This window comes from Cottoperca gobio, chromosome 1 (assembly GCF_900634415.1).
Source record: "Cottoperca gobio chromosome 1, fCotGob3.1, whole genome shotgun sequence".
Classification (NCBI taxonomy): Eukaryota; Metazoa; Chordata; class Actinopteri; order Perciformes; family Bovichtidae; genus Cottoperca; species Cottoperca gobio.
In genome coordinates this window covers 13,644,302-13,663,983 of record NC_041355.1, presented here as the reverse complement: position 1 = coordinate 13,663,983, position 19,682 = coordinate 13,644,302, and the positions used below count along the sequence as shown (strand labels likewise).

The 19,682-nt window shown below is 39.8% G+C and overlaps 1 protein-coding gene across 1 annotated transcript; it reads right to left on the bottom strand.

Moving 5' to 3' along the window:
* Window positions 1–2,599: 2,599 nt before the first annotated feature.
* Window positions 2,600–19,093, bottom strand: mcoln1a (mucolipin TRP cation channel 1a). Its single transcript, XM_029433382.1, has 14 exons — window positions 18,874–19,093; window positions 14,018–14,286; window positions 12,971–13,138; window positions 12,300–12,456; window positions 9,083–9,164; window positions 8,700–8,796; window positions 8,162–8,261; window positions 7,823–7,929; window positions 7,457–7,606; window positions 6,546–6,647; window positions 6,203–6,325; window positions 5,438–5,644; window positions 5,199–5,329; window positions 2,600–4,523 (listed from the first exon to the last, which is right to left on the bottom strand). Exons 1-14 carry the CDS (start codon window positions 18,902–18,904, stop codon window positions 4,487–4,489), a joined length of 1,761 nt encoding a protein of 586 aa, XP_029289242.1. The 5' UTR covers window positions 18,905–19,093; the 3' UTR covers window positions 2,600–4,486.
* Between the last annotated feature and the right edge of the window lie 589 nt (window positions 19,094–19,682).

Sequence of the window (19,682 nt, the reverse complement as noted above, 5' to 3'; positions counted from 1 at the left end):
TGGTGGTCATAAAAGAGGACGCAGATTAAATCCCGCGAGCGGTCCAATCAACAGCGCGAGACTGGTGATTATGCAAAACAGGAGTGACGTCAGATTCAAACCAAACTCGAGCTGTGTGGGGTCCGGGGCCACCTAGGGGTGCTTTAGGAGAAACTTCATTTAAATGTTTAAAAACTGAGGTCAGAGACCGCTTATTATATGTGTACAGTGATGGTGGGTTAGGGTTAGTACTTAGATCTTAAAAAGAAGAAGTAAAAGTAGCAACATGGTTCCCAAAAATCTCTGTTTGGGGACTATAGGCATGACATGAATAAGAAATAAAGCACTGAAACTCCACATACACTCCTTGCCTTTTTCTTCCACCCATGGGTTTGTTCCCTATGCCTAAAATGACATTTGAGATACCAAGTTGCATGATTTATATGTTTGCTTCTTCACAAAAGGGGTTTCTGTTTCCTGTGAGTTGGATAGTTGGGAGTATGCCTGAATAAAACTAATTCTTTCAGAATGAGGAAAGTTTAATTTTCTGTGTTTGTAGTTTAGCACAGTGTCCACTTCCCTATGGTACAAGCCCACAATAGCTGCGAGTTGAATGCTTTTTTTGAGCTGCAGCTGCGGGATCCACAATAGAAATCAATGAAAAGAGAGAAGACATACAAAGACTATTGCAACTCACAGAGAGAAGAAGGAGTGAATGGGTTAAAGACATCTGACATTCACTGTTGTTTTCTCCAATGAAGCTCAGAGACAAGGAGAAAGAATGGGGATATTTAGAAGGAAAAGCCTTGGGCAAAGAGAAATCTAAAACTCTGTAAGTGAAGGCTTACCAGAAATCATCAACATAGGACTCATCAGTGAACACATTCTCAATGTGCCTCAATGAAGAGGGAGAGTGTGTGAGTCACGTCTCGGCTCTGCGTCTCAATCCCTGCTCTTTACAGGACTGTGGCAGCTGTTTCATCAGCAGCCTGTCAGCCTTTCCAATCAGCGAGGGTCACTGAGCCAGAGTGAGGGGGGGAAACCCAAAACTCTCCCTAAAGTTTCTCAAATTCTTTGACCTAAACTCATTGATAAGTAAGCAGGTTGTAAATGAAAACACATGTTCTGCTGCATCGTTTAAAGACACTTGCAAATCTGAAACCACAGCTGTCTCTTTGGTGTGGATCCACCACCAGAAGTGTGTCAGTAAACCATTTTAGGCTCCTTCTTTTAACTCTCCACTAATGGCGCCCATCATTATATCACAGAGCTGAAAAAACGACTAAATCCCCTCGCATCCTGCCCATCCATTTCAGATTGCTTCATAATGTTGTTATACAAGGGTGTGGCCCAGCGTTGGGCTCTGATAGAAATCCATAACAGAATTAGGATGGACTGCTTCTTTGAAATCTGTTTCTTTAGTGTGTTCACCTATCTACCTTGTAGCGTAAACAGCTGCACACACTGCCAGTGGCACAAAGCACACTCTGCAAGCCCACACACAGACTGTCAAACCGAACAGAAACTGACTCAGTGACTCAGTATATAAGATATAAGACAGGAAAAGGAAACTGCTGCTGCTGCTGCAGGCCTGCAGTTTTGATATGATGTGCTTTGTTAGTATAAAAGGCCCTGACAGTCAAACAGCAAACCACAAGTGACTGGATTTCAATTCAAGCTGAGATCAAACTAGCATCAACAAAGCACCACGCCCGACATCAGCACATTGAAACTAAAACATTAGCAACTTCTGGAGAAAGACATTACCTTAGGGCTTTCATTGTGCATCAAAGGCACTGAACAAAAGTAGTCCTGCGTATGTACACATCATGTTCTCTATTAAAAAACAAATGTATGAAACATTTTTATGAGGTGCATTCAACTATGAATCCCACATTTCCTTCTCCCTCACACAGTCTGACATGAACCAACGAGGCGTCGTTAGAGCAGTACATAATGTATGATGATATTAGGTTAAGTGGGTGGAAGGCAACGATATGCTACATCAGCTGGGGAAATTCAATAACCAGGAAATGAGCTCATCATATCGGACTGTTCTGATGAATCTTTTTGTAATTTCCCCTTTCTGAAAGCTCTGTGCTGCAGCGTCTCAACTGAAACATGCAGGCGATTCACAGCAGCTGTGTTCGACTGTTATATTCAAGAATTTGTTTGCAAAAATTATGAATCATAGTTCATTCTTTAAATGATTTTAATCTTAGAATAAAGGAAAGTGGTTACTGCTAGCTGCAGTTGTTTCCATTAACTAACAATCACATGCTGCCTTGTTAATGCACTGTATAATGTATAATGCACCTGTTGTTGCTGCTGTGATCTGATGTTGTTGTCTGGTTATGCGTTGGATGCTATTTTGACCCCGTCTCGGCTAGGTCTCACTTGTAAAAATAGGTTTTAAATCTTAATCTGACTTATAAATAAATAAAGCATATAAATAAAACCATGTGCCCTTTTTCACCTGCCAACAAAGTAGAACCATAAACTTGTAATACTTTAGTGCAGTGTTGCATGGATCAGTATCCAGACACCCCCTCTTCTGACAATCCAGAGGAACTGCACCAAAGTTAGGTTACTGTATATGAAATTAGATCATGATACAAAATGAAACAAAATCATGTTTTAATATCAAAGATGATCCCGTAGTTTGGCAATATATATATGACAACAAGTAGATGACTTCTGAACCGCTCATCTTTGTACAGTCTACATCTAGTACAGTTCAAGTGCAGATCGTTTGTATAAAAACATCCAACAAATACATGCAGGACATATCATTTAAAGTGAAGGCAATTGATACATTAGGCACACGTTTACCATCTAGATCCAAAGTCCATCTGGAAATATTTAGCTCAAATATGACTCTGCTGGTTTATTGGGCAGATTATGAGATTACTGAAAAAGTCGTTTTACACCCCGTTAACCTGTTACTGCGTGGACCAGAGATCATCTCTCTTCATAAAAGTCTAAAAACACCTTGTGGAGTCCAGACTGTGAGACTCCTTTAGATATTGTGCGTTTTATGCGGTACAAAGAAATAGAAATTCCAGCGTCTACTGAAGATCAAGTCACTGGGCTACAGTTTTAGACAAGACATAATTATGAAGACAACAAACGGACTAAAAAAAAGCATGATTCAGTATGACAGGGCCTTACGGAGCTACAAATATGTTTCTGCTGTCATTAAGTTGCCTTCTTGTTATCTACCCATAACCCTGCTCCACTTTGTCAGGCGATTCAAGTCATAAAACACGTCAGTTACAGTTTGTAGATTGCCATCAATGTTGTATAGAAATGAAGATAGTTGTTAACATTTCTACCTTCTAATGGATGAAGTGAGGCATCATTAAAGAAACATGCACATGGGCCAGGAGGACATCTTTCCAACCACAGGCAATGTTGAGTGCTTCATTAGTGACATTATATCGATCCTTACTAAATGCAATACATCAAAAAATCTACTAGACCAGTATACTAGTATCCACATTTGACTGCAACGTGATGCTTGTGCAGTAGAACCGCAGCTAATGAAAGTGTTTGAAACCTTATACTGAAGGTGCGGCTCACGGGAGAGAAAACAAATCAATTCCACAACTGAAACCTCACACTGTGGGTCCGTTTGTGGTCCTGTTATACGAAAGAAATTTGGAAGCCCGACTACTATAAGGTGGATTTCTCTCATTACCTCTCATTGTTGGCTTGTCTGTTTATCAGCAGGATTACGGAAAGACTGATTTTCATGAAACTTGGTGGAAGGGTGTCACGTGGGCCAAAGAAGAACCCATTTACCTTTGGAGCAGATCCAAATCACGGGGCGCATACATGCTTTATTTGTCACTTATAGAAAAGGCCTTTGCCTCTGAGCGCCCTTCTGATTCTCTATGAATTTACATGTCCCATTGGGTCATGATTCTAGTCTTTTCTGCCAAGTAGTTTTTGGAAAGAGTGTGTTTAGAGTGTAAGGGACATTATGCTACTTGAGTAGTTGGTTGTAAGAAAAGGGATACGCTGTTGTATAAGTGATCTATCCTCAAGAGGCAACCATTTTTTGAAACACTATAAAAGGAAAAACACAACAAATAAAAACAGTCAGCACCATGTGTGCAATACTTCAGTCCTCATGGCACAGTTAATTGTGCATAATTAAATATATTAGAAAAGATACTGTTTTCTTTTTAAAAACCAACAAAGAACAGACAATTGTCCGTGCATTAGTCATCCATGATGCCCGTCCATACGGAGGAAAGGTCCTGTCCTGCATCAGCCCTCAGTGTCTTCTTCATGGACACAAAAGACAGGAGGTCCAATAAGAAGACTGTTGTCACTCATTCCTTCTACAGAAAGCTGCAGCTCATCCTTCAGATGAGTGATGAGGGGATGACCCAGATACACAGCATGTTGGTACATAGACACAGGGTGTCAGGAGGGTGCAGTGTCTCCCTGTGGTCTGCAGGGGAGGCTAGTGAGCCTTCTGAGGTCACTGAGGTCAACTTCAGTTCACCAGCAGGTTATCCTCATATGTCGTCGTTCTGCGGGAAATCAAAGAAAGATGTAACAATCTTTTTTTAGCCATTATATTTGACATCACAAACATATTTTATCACATAATGGTGGTATTTACTAAAATATACTTTTGAAATATTATTCCTGGCTTTGACAATGTACCATTTTCTTTTTTTACCCCGATTTCTTGTATATCCATTTATATATATGTCCGTGGATGTAATAAGAATTATTTTTGAAATAATTATGTTGGAAAAGGATAAAACATTCCTTTACAAATATGTTGAAGAAATTAAATATATTTCAAATGTGATCTTTACTGCGCCCACTGTACCTCAACATAATGACAAACCCAAGTTGTGATTTTCAAGGTGTGAAAATAGACTGAATTATTAATATATTATCATTACTATATTTGGTTTACAGTCTATGGGTTTGACATGCAACAAATGACAACACGCAGCTCCATTTTAAGTTTAATGTTTACCTGCTTTTCATTTGTTTGAAAAAGGCTTAGTCTGATGAAACTTGAAAAGTCAAAAGTCCCTCAAACTAAAAAGATGCATGGATGCATTTAGCTACCGGATGTCTTTCCCTTCTTTCCATTGCTGTTGTCTGTTATTAGTAACCCTGCTGATGTTTAGACACACTTGATTATTAATTATTCAGTCTTCCTCGATATTGTGCGCTCTCCTCCTCACCTGTCACAGCAGCAGAAGAAGGAGCACGGCGAGGTCTCCAGACCTCTGAACTTCCCCGAGTTTGGTGCGTCCGTACACTCTGCTATGAAGGCATGCAGGTCTGTGATGTGGATGGGTTCTTGGATTTGGTGCTGTGGAAATCAACAAGTATGTATTATTGTTGTTGGTTTTTTTTGTCCTTTTCATTCTTGCAGTCAATAAAAATAAAAAGATATGTTCAGGGTTATGTGAGTTCCTACCTTGATGGTCTCGTAGGCTCCTGTGATGAGAGCGATAAACAGCGACAGCACCATGTAGATGAAGAGGGAGATGAAGCTGTACAGGTAAACCTGGCTGAACAGCCACACCAGAGTGCTGCTCTCCTGCATCTCCGCGAATGTCACAAACATGTCGTCCCCGTTAATGAGGGAGAACAGGCACTCTGACACCATGGACAAAGACCGGAACTGAGAGACAGAAAACAGGAAGCTCAATCAAACCTCTGCAAACTGAACTTGTTTACACGGTAAGTTACAGTAATGAATGCTCCACAAGTCAAAGCAGGCTGAACTTTCTGAAAACTGTTTAAACTGAAATCTGACTTCAGCAATAATAAACCAAGTCAGGACGTCTACTAGAGGAAGAGACAGAGGGGGGGGGGGGCATTTTGATTTGATTTTGATAGTGACAGTAGTAATACGGACAGGACATGTCTGAGAGAGAGGGCTGTGGCGTGCAACAAAGCTCTCAGTGCAGAATCAGACTGGGGACCAGTGTTGACAGATTGGGCTGGTTTCCGACCGTCTACACTTGATTGAGTTTGGTTTTGAAAAGTAGCGTTGGGCTGCAATTGTCAACATTTGGCAGGGTTTTGAAAATATTGTGAAAATAATATAATCAAGCAAGCTGTCCTTTTATGGACCAAAACACATAGACAAAATTAAGTAAACGTCATATATGGCAGAACTCAATTTAAATGTCAATACAAACAAGTGTACAAGTGTAAGAGTTTCAGTTGTGTTCACCTTGACGTGGTATGGTCCCAGGACGATCCAGCCACAGAAGCAGTATCCCAGATAGATGACAGCCACGCAGCAGCAGAACCGAATCACATTGGGGAACGCTGCTCTAAGTGTCACGATCAGGATCTATGGGAGGCACAGAGACATTAGACCGATCAAATTACAACATGAGAGAGAGAGAGAGAGAGAGAGAGAGAGAGAGAGAGAGCAGAGACTTGATTAACAGGATTCATTAAATTACATCAACCCATCAAGAGGAGCATTCTCTCACCTTTTGACAAGTTATTGAATCAACAGGAACTTACAACATTATCAGTTGATGCACACCAGCGTGTCTGTTACTTACATTGTACTTCTGGAAGAATGTGAGGTAGCGAATTACTCCGACCCACACCAAGAGTGTGGAGGTTCCCAACAGGATGCCGCACAAGTCGTATGAGGACATATTCTGTCAGGAAATAAAAAAGACACAACAGTAAGACAAAGCTTGTTGAATAATGTGCAACTAACCGCAAGGAAAAACTAAGAGCAGTCACCTAAAGGGATAGTTTGGATGTTTTGAAGTGGAGTTTGTGTGAGGGACTTATCCATAGTCAGTGTATTACCTACAGTAGAGGGGGGTCAACATGCCTTTAGTTTGGAGATAAAGACAGGAGTTAATGCAAGGAAGCAAAGCGATGTACTGCTGTGGTCGGACTGCAAATAATTTAAGAAATATATTATTATTTATATAATGGCTTTATCTTGCCATCCGACAGCGTTATCTATGCTCTTGTCAAAGCCACCACACTCCTTTGAAAAAAACAACAATAATTTTACATGGCAGAAGACGGGCGCTGCTGGTCCACCGCTGCCTCTTTCGGTTAGTTAGTCGTGTTATTGTGTGACTTTATTTAATTCACCAAAGTCACACAATAACACAAACAAACTAACCGAACGAGGCAGCGGTAGAAAGGTTATTAAGGTTAAAACCCTTTCTTTTTAAATGGAGTCTGGTGGCTTTGACAAGAACATAGATGGATAAAACAGCTTTAGTTCCCTGTCAGAAAGGGCCGTCTGATTGCAAGGTAAAGATACTTTTTGCTGCTGCCCCCGTCCACAGCAGTACATTGCTTTAAATCCTGTCAGCATCTCTATACTGGGGGCGTGCTGACCTTCATCTACTGTAGGTAATACACCTGGATAAGTACCTCATACAACCCCACGTCAAACAATGTGAACTATCCCTTTAAGGGTGTAACAGTAAGCAGGAGACACCTTAGACTCGATGCCGATTTTGATGATGCTGCCAGTGATGGTGAGGATGTCGCTGATGATCAGGAGGATATACCATCCGTTAATGAACTCCAGCCGGTCTGCACAGCACACTTTACGATCCAGAGTCTCCTTGAAGAACTGCACAAACTCCTGAGGAACACACAGAGACAGTAAGAGAGGAATTAGCTTGAAGCATGAGGTTCACATGTCATGAAAGGCTTATTGACTGGGCATTTCTATACAGTAAAGAAACACAATAAATAAACACAAACACTAAATTATTATATCCTCAGTCTCGTAGTAATGCTGTAATTCAAAGCTCACTCTGTTGTATGTTTTCCTTTAGTTGTAACAGACTTGTCGTACCTGCTGCAGCACGATGCCTCGCAGTATGGAGCGTCCACACAGCAGCAGCGACAGCGTGCACACCAGAGCAACAGCGACATCAAACGCTACACGTGTGTAGTTCTCAGCTGGAGGTTGAAAGGGAGGAAGCACAGCTGTGAGCAGTGTTTCAGATAGATGTAGCAGTGAAGTACCACTGCTGGTGGTAGGGTATAAATAACGCAATGAAACTTGCAGTTGGTTGAGCGATAGTAACTGCTACTGGTTCAATATCATGTTTCACTTGCTTATTACTGCTGCAGTATTTTTTATATGAGTGTTATGTAATCTGAGTTTCACCCATCCAGTCACTCATCTCACCGTGTCCAGAGACGCTCGGGTCTTTACACTCCTTTATTGATGCCTGGTTTTCTAACCAGATCTTCACCTTGCCGCTGTGAGCCCTGTTGTCCAGGACTATCTGGGGGGAGAGAGGCGACCAGCATTACCTTTGAAACTGTAGTACTTAAAAAAATTAAGTTTGAGTTTCTTTCAAACAGGGTACAAACAGGCTTTGAGATCCGTCTGAATATTTATTTTCCAATTCAGTTCAGACTTTGGGAATAACAAACCGCAAAATGTCCAGAGAACGAAGATTGTGATTTCCATATTTTAAAAGAGAAAATAAGTAAGAAGGAGTTTTGCCAAGAATGGCTTTGTAAATAAAAACATACCAATAAGTGCTGCGGCGTACACATAAAGCAGATCGATTGACACTTGAATATAACACACAATGCTGAGTAAGAAAACAACAGTTTGTAAGGACTCTCAGCGCCAGTATCTCAAATATGAGGTGTTCAACAGTGCAGGGGACTGAACCATCACCTGTATGTCTTTTTCTTTTAAGATTTTTACTCACCTTTATGTAAAAAGTGTAGCAGTCTGGGATCTCATTGTTGATGATGGTCTGTATATTGATCGCCTTCAACTGGAACTCTATAGTGACGTTAATTAGCCTTGAAAAAAGAAAAGACAAACAGATGGTCATTCAGAGGGAAGCAGGCATTTTATGTTTGCAGAATGCCAACAAAAAGGACCAGAAATAAGCATGTAGCAGGATGAGACACCTTCCCTACCTCTGGGTGTGTTTTTGTACCAAAACACGTGTTAATGTTCTTGTATACATGCTTGAGTGTCTGTGCAGCAGAGATAAGTGGCTTGTTGTTTGTCATCATCAGATACTACAGAGATAAAAATTCACCAACAGAGGCCATATGAGGAGAAAGACAAATGAAGCCTTACTTGTGGAACTTGAGTGTAAAGTTCTTGTAGCTGCTGGTGAGTGGACCTGGAGGGGCAGCCAGTGGGTCCACGCCTACACACTCTACACAATGAGTGGAGAACAGACAGAGAACAGTCATGTTGAGTGAATACTGACATGTACTGAAGAGGGGGGGGGGGGAGGGGGGGGGGTATCAAAATATTACAAAAACAAGCATGAAATCTTTAAAAGAATCATTAAAGTAGCAGATCACTAGGCATACCGTACATGTGATATCCGGGGAAGAAAGATTTTAACATGAGGTGGTTTTCCACTGTTCTTACTTCCTTTTAATTTGATCAAATTGTACTCAAAGACACAATGATATGAGGAAGTAAGAAACAGAGGTTATGCAACAATTTCCCTATTCTGAAAAGGTACATTGACCATGAAGAATTCCATTACAGGGAAACATCTCACCATAATACAGTAAGATGGACTACAAACATTTAACACATGACAGTAAAAACTATTCTACAAAACACAAAACCTATATGAACCCAATATATCAAACATTAAACTGCCTGAATGAAAACATAAGAATTACATTCAGCTAGGAATGTTTAAAATATCAATGCATCATAGCTGTAACGATTAATCAAATTACTTGTCAACTATTAAATTCATCGCCAGCTGTTTTTAGTATCGATTGATCGTCTTATTTTATATGAAAAAAAAGTCAACTGAATATCTTTAAGTTGTGGAAAAAACAAGACATTTGAGGACTTCATCTTGGGCTTTGGGAAACACTGATTGACATTTTTCACCATTTTATAGAGTTCATTATAGACTAAACAATTAATCGATTAATCGAGAACATAGTCGACAGATTACTCAACGACAAAAATATTTGTTAGAATACATGGACCTCTGCAAAGGTGGAATCAATGGAAGCGCATTGCACTCACCAGAGAAAAATAACTGTTGTGCTTATCACGTAAATATGACTCACCATCTCATGATGACGAGATCAGGAGGTACACCACACTTCACATTCTGTGAACTGATTAAATGCGGTGGCAAATCGCTGTACTGCCACTGTAAATGTTTTGAAATCACACTGTATTGCATGCTTTATCACCACAAGGCTCACTTAGATGCATGGGAGGGGAGAGATGGCTCAGAGTAAATCAAGGGCGCTAGGATCCTGGGGAAAAGGGTGTCCCCAGGGTACCCTATGTACATCCGTACAGTCTATGTACACCCGTATGTACACGGGTGTAGCACAGCTTTGATATCATGATAGATATCTGTAACTTCTGACGAGTCATGCTGGAGACGAGAGGTTGACATTTTGGAAGATGCACTGTGTGAAATTGTGTGAAATTAACATGTGTGAGCTCCTTAACTTTTAATAACTCTAGGAAAGGGAAAAGTGTAGTAACATTAGGTCTTCTATGTGTGTTGGTGTACTGTCAGTAGTCAATAGTAACTGGCTAGCTACAGAACAGCTAACGTTTGTTCACTATGGAAAACAGTTGTAAGCAGGAAAAGGTGAATAGCTATTCTAACTATCATAATCTGCCCATGTTCATTGATCAGATGGATATAAGAAGAGTCCTACGGAAAGGTGCAGCTCTGCCACAGGGAAGCAGCAGCAAAGAACAAGTGATGTTGGAGCCAACAGTGTGATGGAGGTTAGTTCAGGTCGAGGAGTAAATGAGCAATGTTTGGATTCAATTCCTGTAATAGGCCACAGTACTGTAAATAAATCATTAATGAAAACACATAGCCCACATACTTTAGTGTCTCGATCAGTTAATAAATCATTGTTTAAACTTATTTTAAAGGGCCATGCAGAAGGAGAGGCAGATATATTTTTCACATTAGTGTTGAGAGTTGTGCCCCCTCCCCTTACCAAGACCACAAAGTTCTATTAGATCTAGCATCTTCATTTTGCTCTCAAAGTGCACCAGATGCAGACAATTCACTTTAAAATGTTTTAAACATTCTGCCCATGGGAGCATGCCCCCGGACCCCCCTAGAGGATGTGAAGTCCACCCTAACCCTAAGACATGTCAACATGACTAAGGCCAGGTAACATGGACCTGGTTAACATGACTAATATATTGACGAAGCAACCAACACAAAACACTATGGGTGTGTAGTGGCTTTGTTCAGTGCAAAACTCCCAGACCTACTTCTCCATCATCATGCCATCTGAGTTCCTTTAATGGTGATTGTACTACCATGCAGTAGCACACAGCTCCACCTCCCGTACTGTTTTCACTGCTCCTGAAGAAACACACACCACCTTCAAGCCGGTCCCAAGGGAGGCATTTGCAATGTTGACACTAATAATAATATGACCATCCACATTACTCAGTGACAGTAATATCTCCCAGTGTCTTGCACCAAGTAGGAAATACACTGCAAATTAACAATAGAAATCATTCATAACCTTTTCTAATCATGAAATCCGGACTTCGTAATCATGAGATAGTGATTCATAATTATGAGACATGGTATTTATTTTTGCCAAAATAAGACATTGCACCATTATGACCTAAAATGTACATTATCTATCGTCTATTTTCATCTCATAATATCAGTACAATGTGATATGAATGCCAACACAAGACGGTTTATTTCCTGGAGTTACATTCAATTTGAATTATGTTTTAAAAGCCTTTGTAGGCTTTTGTTTGAGAGTATAAACTCTGGTAGCTACTTGTGTGAGAGTGCCTCCTTTCGTACTGTGTTTCCCTTTGAAGTGATGCAAGAGAGTGTTTGTGTTGCTCCCTGACCCCCTGGACTGTCTGCTTAATAATATAATAATAATAATAATAATAATAATAATAATAATAATAATAATAATAATACTGCTTGACTTTTGACTATTTAAAATCTAATTATATGCAAACTATGCATGAAGCATCCTTTTTTAGAACAATTTATTTTTCTTCTTTATCAGCTGACCTGGTTAACATGCATTGGCACAAACGCACTTCATGTCATGTGACGACGAAACTCCATTAAACTCAATAAAAATGGTAAAACTAAACTTATACCATGGTACATATCTCTTTTGATGTGCACTCTTCATACACATTACACCCCCCCCACCATTAAATGTGAACTGTTTCAAAGAAGCACCAACTTCAAAGTCACAGAGAGAGTTGATCACAGACTTCTAGCACTGTTAGCAATCATAGGCCAGCAATATCTCCTTCACATTGCACAGTGAAGTGGATGTACCTGTGATGATGTGAGGGTCTATACTGAAGGTGTCATTGGCTGGGTCGATGCTTCCCTTCTTGTAGAACTGTTGACAGAGGGAGAGCGCACTGCCGTTCACACCAGCATTGTACACGTATGCATAGCGTCCCACTGTGGTCTCAGGTAAGGCCAGATACTGAGAAGAGGGTGAGAGGAGAAGATTTAACCGAGTCGGCCATGTTCTGAAGGTGTAATGGTACCCAGTAGTTTCTGTGGGGTCATGACAACAAGCTGTCTAACACCTTACAACTTACAACTTACATTTTGATTTGTGACTCAATCTTTAGTCTTTCTTCTTTTAAATTAAAGTTTTATTAAAGCATCTACGACGCCATCAAGAGATGGAAATGTCAGTTGGTTACCAGGGCTACGGTCCAGACTGAAATAACTATAACTATTAGATACATTGGCACAACATCTTGCAGACATTCATTATCTAGTGGAACGTTTTCTTGTATTCAACGAACCATATATGTTGTTCTGTGAGAACAGAAACCTTATTACAACTTTATTACAGTTAGATTATCATAACGACAAAGTAACCTAACAATACTTATTTACAATACTCCAAAAAAGGAGAATTCAACTTGGAGAACTATTTCAGTGGTTTCATATATTACGGCAGCTTTTCTGTTTTCCTCAGAGCTTACCTGCTCCACAGTGTAGAAGATGTGGTCGTAGACGTCGTTCTGCGTGTAAACAGCAAAGGAGTCGTCCGAGGACTCGTCGTAGTCTTTGAGCAAGAGGTGCTTGAAGGTCATAGTGTTCTCCTCCTTGAAGGTCACCACTACCTGGTTACTGAGGCCGAACAGCACTAACTGCAAAGAGAGGGCGAAATAATTTGGGTTGAGGTGAGAACGTTGCTGCCTCTTCTATACGACACAAGTCACTAACATGGTGACAATATGCAAGCCAGCTTTATGTATATTTACATAACTTTATTTATGTATCATACAGAGAGAAACTGTGAATAATTAGTTTTTTTAAGTTAAGTAGAGGCATACATACATTTTCACTGAAAATAAAAGGCACAAAGATGAGTTGGCAGGGTTCGTGTGAGAGTAAAATTCAAGCACTTTTCAAGCACTTTCAAGGTACCAGACTCATCATCACATCTAAATCAATATTGTAAATATAATTGCGAAGTTTACAGAATTAATTTATACCTATAGCAATCAACATTTATTGTCACTTGTTTATTTGACCAGCTGCTCATATCAACTTTGATTGTATGTTTTTATCATGATTACTTATTGCTTATGTAGCTCCGGTCCGCTCGGCGTCTGGCGAGAGACCCCAGCAGACAACAAATAAACATGACAACACGATTGTTTCCTTTCAAATATTAAAGGATTAAAAGAAGAGTAATTGTCTAGATGACACCAGATTATGTCAAAAAAAATCAAGCACCTTTCAAGGTTTCAATATTTTAGGGATTGTCACTAAAGATTTGTAAATGTTTAAAGCTTTTTAAAGCTTCATGGCAGCTTTATAATTTAGTCCAAATTCACACTAGTCAGCGCTTCCACTTTATTTACATTGCCCTCAAAATGAATATACGACAAGGCTTGGGGACCATTTGGGGACAGAAAGTGTACATACAAAGACGTACTGTAAATACAGAGGCCCAATGAGAATCAATCTTGTGGTGTGAAACAAAAGTGCGATACAGGATTTAGATGTGACATCTGACGTACCTGCGCTGTGACAATAATGATCTTGAGCAGCTGCAGGATCAGCTTGTAAGGCTTGCGGCCCTTGGCGTAGTATTTATCACAAGGGCTCATGAAGAAATATTTCAACTTCCTGCGAATGGCTTCCTCTTCCTGATCGACCCAATGACCTGCCATTGCCGGGGGAAACAGGTGGTTGCTATGGTTGTTGCTGTGATTGTGACTCTGATGGTCTTGCTCCCCGCTGCTCTCCGGGGAGCCGTACTGAGACACCGAGGACAGGCCTTCTCGCTCTGAAAGAAAAAAATAGGAAATGTTCATTTTCTCATACAATCATTTCTATTTCCAAATATGAGAACTTAATCTCAGACACCACAATAAAAAACACTTAATAGTAATAATAATACTTTAAAGACAACTGATGCACAAGCTGAAAGGACTGAGGAAATAAAAAATGACCCAGTGGCACACGAGCTGCCATTGAGCTTCAATAGAAATAAAAAGGTTTTAGAAACACTTATCTTATAACATCCTGTAAGTGTTTCTAGTGTTTCATATGTTTCTATAAAACAAAAGTATGCAGCAGGCATGAAGAAGTGGAGCTTGGTCACACTAAAGAACGTCAAGGCGATGATAAATCAAATGTCCATGATAATTAAGAACTTACGCAAAACTAGGAGACAAGCACCAGGACAAGAGTCCCTATTGTGCAGTCCAACAGTTGTGACTATAACTGGCTGAAAGTGGAAACCACACTACTGATCGAATCTTGTAATTTCATGCGAAACGTGACTCCACCTTCTACTCAGGGACACGGACTACTTCCTGATAGCACCACACGTGCCTGAACAGTCTGTCTTCAGCTTTCACTTCAGTCTGACACCTTCTTTTTGTTTCGCAATGCGTATGGACTTACTCCTCTCTGTGCCCTCTGGCGCTTTGATCATGTGCTCAGTGCGGCTACACATGTGATTTAACCCTTTTAACTCTGAAGCTAAAACGACTAATTGTCCTCCAAAGTAAAGGGCACACAAATAGCCAATATTTCATTTTTACAGTTATATTTAGAGTATTAATGACTTCTGGAAACACTACAACACTTCCCATCTTAATAAATGTGGAGAGGAGTCATACTTTCTTCTTTATTTCGTCCTCTTTACAGAAAACAAACTGATGTCGAGGTGCAACTACGAGTCTTACTGTAAGTGTAGAAAGATATTACAGGAGAAATCTATTTGAGTCTGTAGTATGTCTGCTAGTTACTGCTGACATCAGTGTCCTAGATGACTAATACAAAGAGTAGTGCAGCAGATTACCTGGCATGACTGACATTTACAAGTGTATGTACAGAAATCTAGAAGAGCATGTGTGAAGTTAGACGGAATAAACCCACCACATTTTTTTGTTGGGCAGAACAGGGAACACTAAAGAAATACGACTTTACCAATAATGTTCTCTTGAGTGGGATGAAAAGGGATTTTAAGGGATTTTAAGAGCGTTTGACACACTCGTGTCACCTGGCTGAGAAATAAAGGCAACATTTTGAAAAGCAACAAATTATATTTATGTTAACAGTGACTGCTACTTTATCTCAGTGCTGTTGGGAAGGAAAACAACTACCTCCATGTATATAACTAACTACTCTACTCTACTTTAAATACTAACGGTGTGCACCTAAAAGAACGCATTTAGGACATTTGAGGCGAGAGAAAAAGGAGGGGAACAAAGGAGGAAAATTGTAGCGAGACAGATTGAAAGACATGCGGACCAATAGGCCAATATAAGGAGGTAGAAAGTAGGCTAATCATACTTAACACTTGTCACATGCTTCTAGCTGGCTGGAGGCTGCATTAAAGAAACATGAAGAATGGGGAAACTCAGTTTGTTCACTCTGGAAATTACTTGTTGCGTTTTCAATGTCAGCATGTGCAGGGTCAGATAAACTGCTGAGTCAGGATTAATCCAAACTCAACACAATAAGTCAGCTGAGCAGACCAGCAGTTTAGCAGAGATGTCGAATAGGAACAAGAAGTGAAAAAGGACAAATAAAACGCTGGTGTTCAATATTAGTCAGCACTAACTGTGAACAAGATAAAAGTTCAACAACATTATCGACTTGCATAACTCCAAATGATTATTATCGTGTTATTCTGACAATCAATATAACATAATAGTACAAAGTAAAGATTTAAGATTGAATTGAAGATTTAAGTCTTTGCTTTGTTTTTTGCCTTTAAGCGAAGTCTGACTGAAATGTTTACTGTGCATGGCTCACCTTAGAAAATAAATTGTAACCTGGAACTTTAAGATAACCACATGAGGTTTGCCGCATGTTTCCTGCAAACCCACATTCATATGGATCATTTCCCACATCATCCGACACCTGTTGCTAACCTGTGACCTGTGCAAACTTTAAACTGTTAGATTGAGATTAAGAACGTCCAGAAGAGCACTTGGTTTAACAAAATTTGATGAGTGACATTTTAATTAACTACAAACGCCCTGGCTTCGACAGCGGTTGCATGCCTCGGTGAAAGAATCCAACTACCTGACATTTCATGCAGACAATAGGCGCGAGTGCACACATTTCTTTGAGCGGAGCAGTGTGTCCATCGTCACGGCAGATAGCAATCGGACAAACAAGAGTCGGTGCAGGCCATTGACCGTTGCCATCCAGATCTGACACAAGCTGAGTAAAGCTGTTAAAATATCTGGCTCTCCCGGTTCACGGACGCCTGTGGAGTGCTGGCAGAAACACTAATGTAGCTACAAGTCTGTCAGTCTAAATCCTTACCGTCACGGAGAATCTGTCAACAACTTTGTATCTGCGCTTAGATCTAGTCTGGCTGTCCACAGCAAGAGGCCACACACAGGTTAAGTGTCCAAACCTTCCACTTATACCCACGTTAAAGGAAACACCTTGAACAAAACAAATTGATACACTGATAACCATGTTCTGGGTTATCTGTAGGCTGGAGGTGATACTTTTTATGAACTTCTTTTGCTGCAATGTGTTAGATTTCTTATCAGGGGAAGAAAAAGGCTTGATATTGAGTCTTTAAATGGGCAGTTTACTCATATTGCTCATAATGTATGTTAGTAGGTAGTGGAGATAGTTTTGGTTTCAGTGCGAGGTTTTCATATTTACCTCTGAAACATCTGTTGCCACCATAATACCACAAAGGTCAGTAAGGAGGTAAAGCACAAAAAAATCATTCAAAACTCAACAGTGAATTGTCTTACTAGACACAATGTCCCAGTTACTCAGAACAATTGCAACACAAACATAGATTTAGTAGAGCAGAGTTCATAATTCTTCGATAGTACATCCCGTGTTCGCAGTGAGGTCTGTGGATTATCCTGAATAACCGGGGTCTGTGTTTTGAACACCACATATTACATTTCTTTAACCGTCTACCGTATATACACATAGCGATATATCACTAGGGGTGGGCTGAAAAAACTATTTTTGCAATTTTACTGAACACATATTGTGTGTGATGCTTAATAGCACCTTAACGCAGACCAGGAAGACACAAGCTGGTGTTAAAATACCTAAAAACTTAACCTAAAAACATTTACTTACTGGCTTTTTCCAGAGCTTTCAGCTGTTTTTAAGGTCAAGAATGAACTTTTGTACTCAATTCAAAAATCTTTCACAGTACAGAGGAACACTATAATCTGCAGAGCCATACTTCACCCAACCCACATCAACAATCTTTGAAAAGTGCAGACTCAACCATGCGTGAGACAAGCTTATGAAATGGTGTTCACAGTTATTATGCAGGAAGGAGTCGAACCCTTTAGAAGTAGATTTACTGAAGGGGGGGGGGGGGGGGGTTGGGGGGCTGACGGTGGTGTCGCATCTGGGTCTTAATAGTGGAGAGTCTCAAACTGTGACCTTTAAGTCATATCATCATCCATTTAAAAAGGTGCATGCTACTACTTGTAGTCTACAATACATGTGGTTGAGGCTAACAAACACACAACTAGGGCTGCAACTAACCATTATTATCAATTTTGATTAATCTGTAAACTATTAAAAAGATTAAGTAACCAATCATTTAGTCCAAAAATATTGAAAAATGGCCATCACAAGTTCAAAGAACACAATGTTCTGTGCTTAAATATCTTATTTTGTTCAACCCAAAAGTCTAAAACCCAAATGTATTAATGTATAGTGTTGTAAAAATGGACAAACGCAGTGAATCTTTGAAAATACTAAACAATTAATTCATAAAATCATGATACATTTTCTGTGGATCAACTAATCAATTAGTCGACAAATCGTTTTTTATCTCTAATGTAGTCTGTTTCTATTCTGTACCTTTAGACAAACAATTAAAAATACCTGTAGTTGAGTGTAAACTACGGACTAACTCTTTGTAGTACAATGATTTTTAGGAGAACATAATACCTTAATACCTATCGGTGACTGGTGTTTATTAATAATAATCAAAAGGAGGCGATGTCTAACAACCTATCTGTTATTGTGTTGCAGTTACATCTCTGGCTTAATGGTGCTTTCTGCATTAAATCACGAATTGTGGAAGTGTGAAGAAGGAAATCCCCACTTAGTCAACAATGATTACAATATGTACTCATCACAGCAAAAACCTGATGTTGACAGAGCTGTTTGGGGGAAACACACTTGATGAAAATGACTACTGTACCTCAGCTAAACAGAAGATGACAGAGCAGAAATACAGTAACCTAAATGTCGTGGATGTCTCAAAAGCAACATTTGAGACACCTCAACGCAGCTCTAAAACTAGCTTGAATTCCGGAGGGAAACAACTAAACTGTGTATTAATAAGCAGAACAACTTCTACTTGTAAAAAGACAAATGAGCCAAGTAAATGTAAAAGTTACTGCATTACCTGAGGAGTCCTGGAGTCCTGTCGCAGCCATGTAGTTATCCGTTTAAAAAAAACAATAAATAGGTGAATCATATAGCTAAGACTCAGAGTAGGCAGTTCACTGTACTAATAACTGTTTACAGCTCTCACAGCCGCAAACAGCTGTCCTGAAACAACAGCCAGGCCGAGCAGCTCCTCTGCTGTTGTCTGCAACTCTCTTCCTCTCTCGCGGGTCATGTGACCGACACCACGTGACCACATTACTCAAGCATGTGTGCTGCTCCAGTGCCAGCAGGCACGGCACATTAACCAGTCGTGCAAGGCATGAAGTTCAACAACTCCCCCCCCCCCCCCTTTTAAAAAATTTTATATGTATTTATTGTTTTTCCCATTTGTTGAATTTGACAATTTACACAGATACATTATAACAAGTCGTTAAAAAGTCGCAAGGCAAGCAAACTACTTTTTAAACCAGCCAAGAAAATGACTGATTTATGTCTATTACAAACTGGAAGGATATAAAAACCCCTGTTTTACATCCTTCCAGCTTGTAATAGACATAAATCAGTAATTTTCTTCTCTTTGCTGTTTAACATACAGTCCTCTGGGAATAAATTAAAGATACAAAGTTTACGGGCAATCAGGGACTAGATTGAATATATTTTATAATTAAATTCCAGAATTTTTTTATCTCGGGACAATTTCATAAGGAGTGAAATATTTTTTCTTTCCTGCATTTGACACAGATATCTGGAATATTTGGATTCATCTTATTCAGTCTAACTGGAGTAATATAAATCCTCATAATCCAATTATACTGTATAAGTATA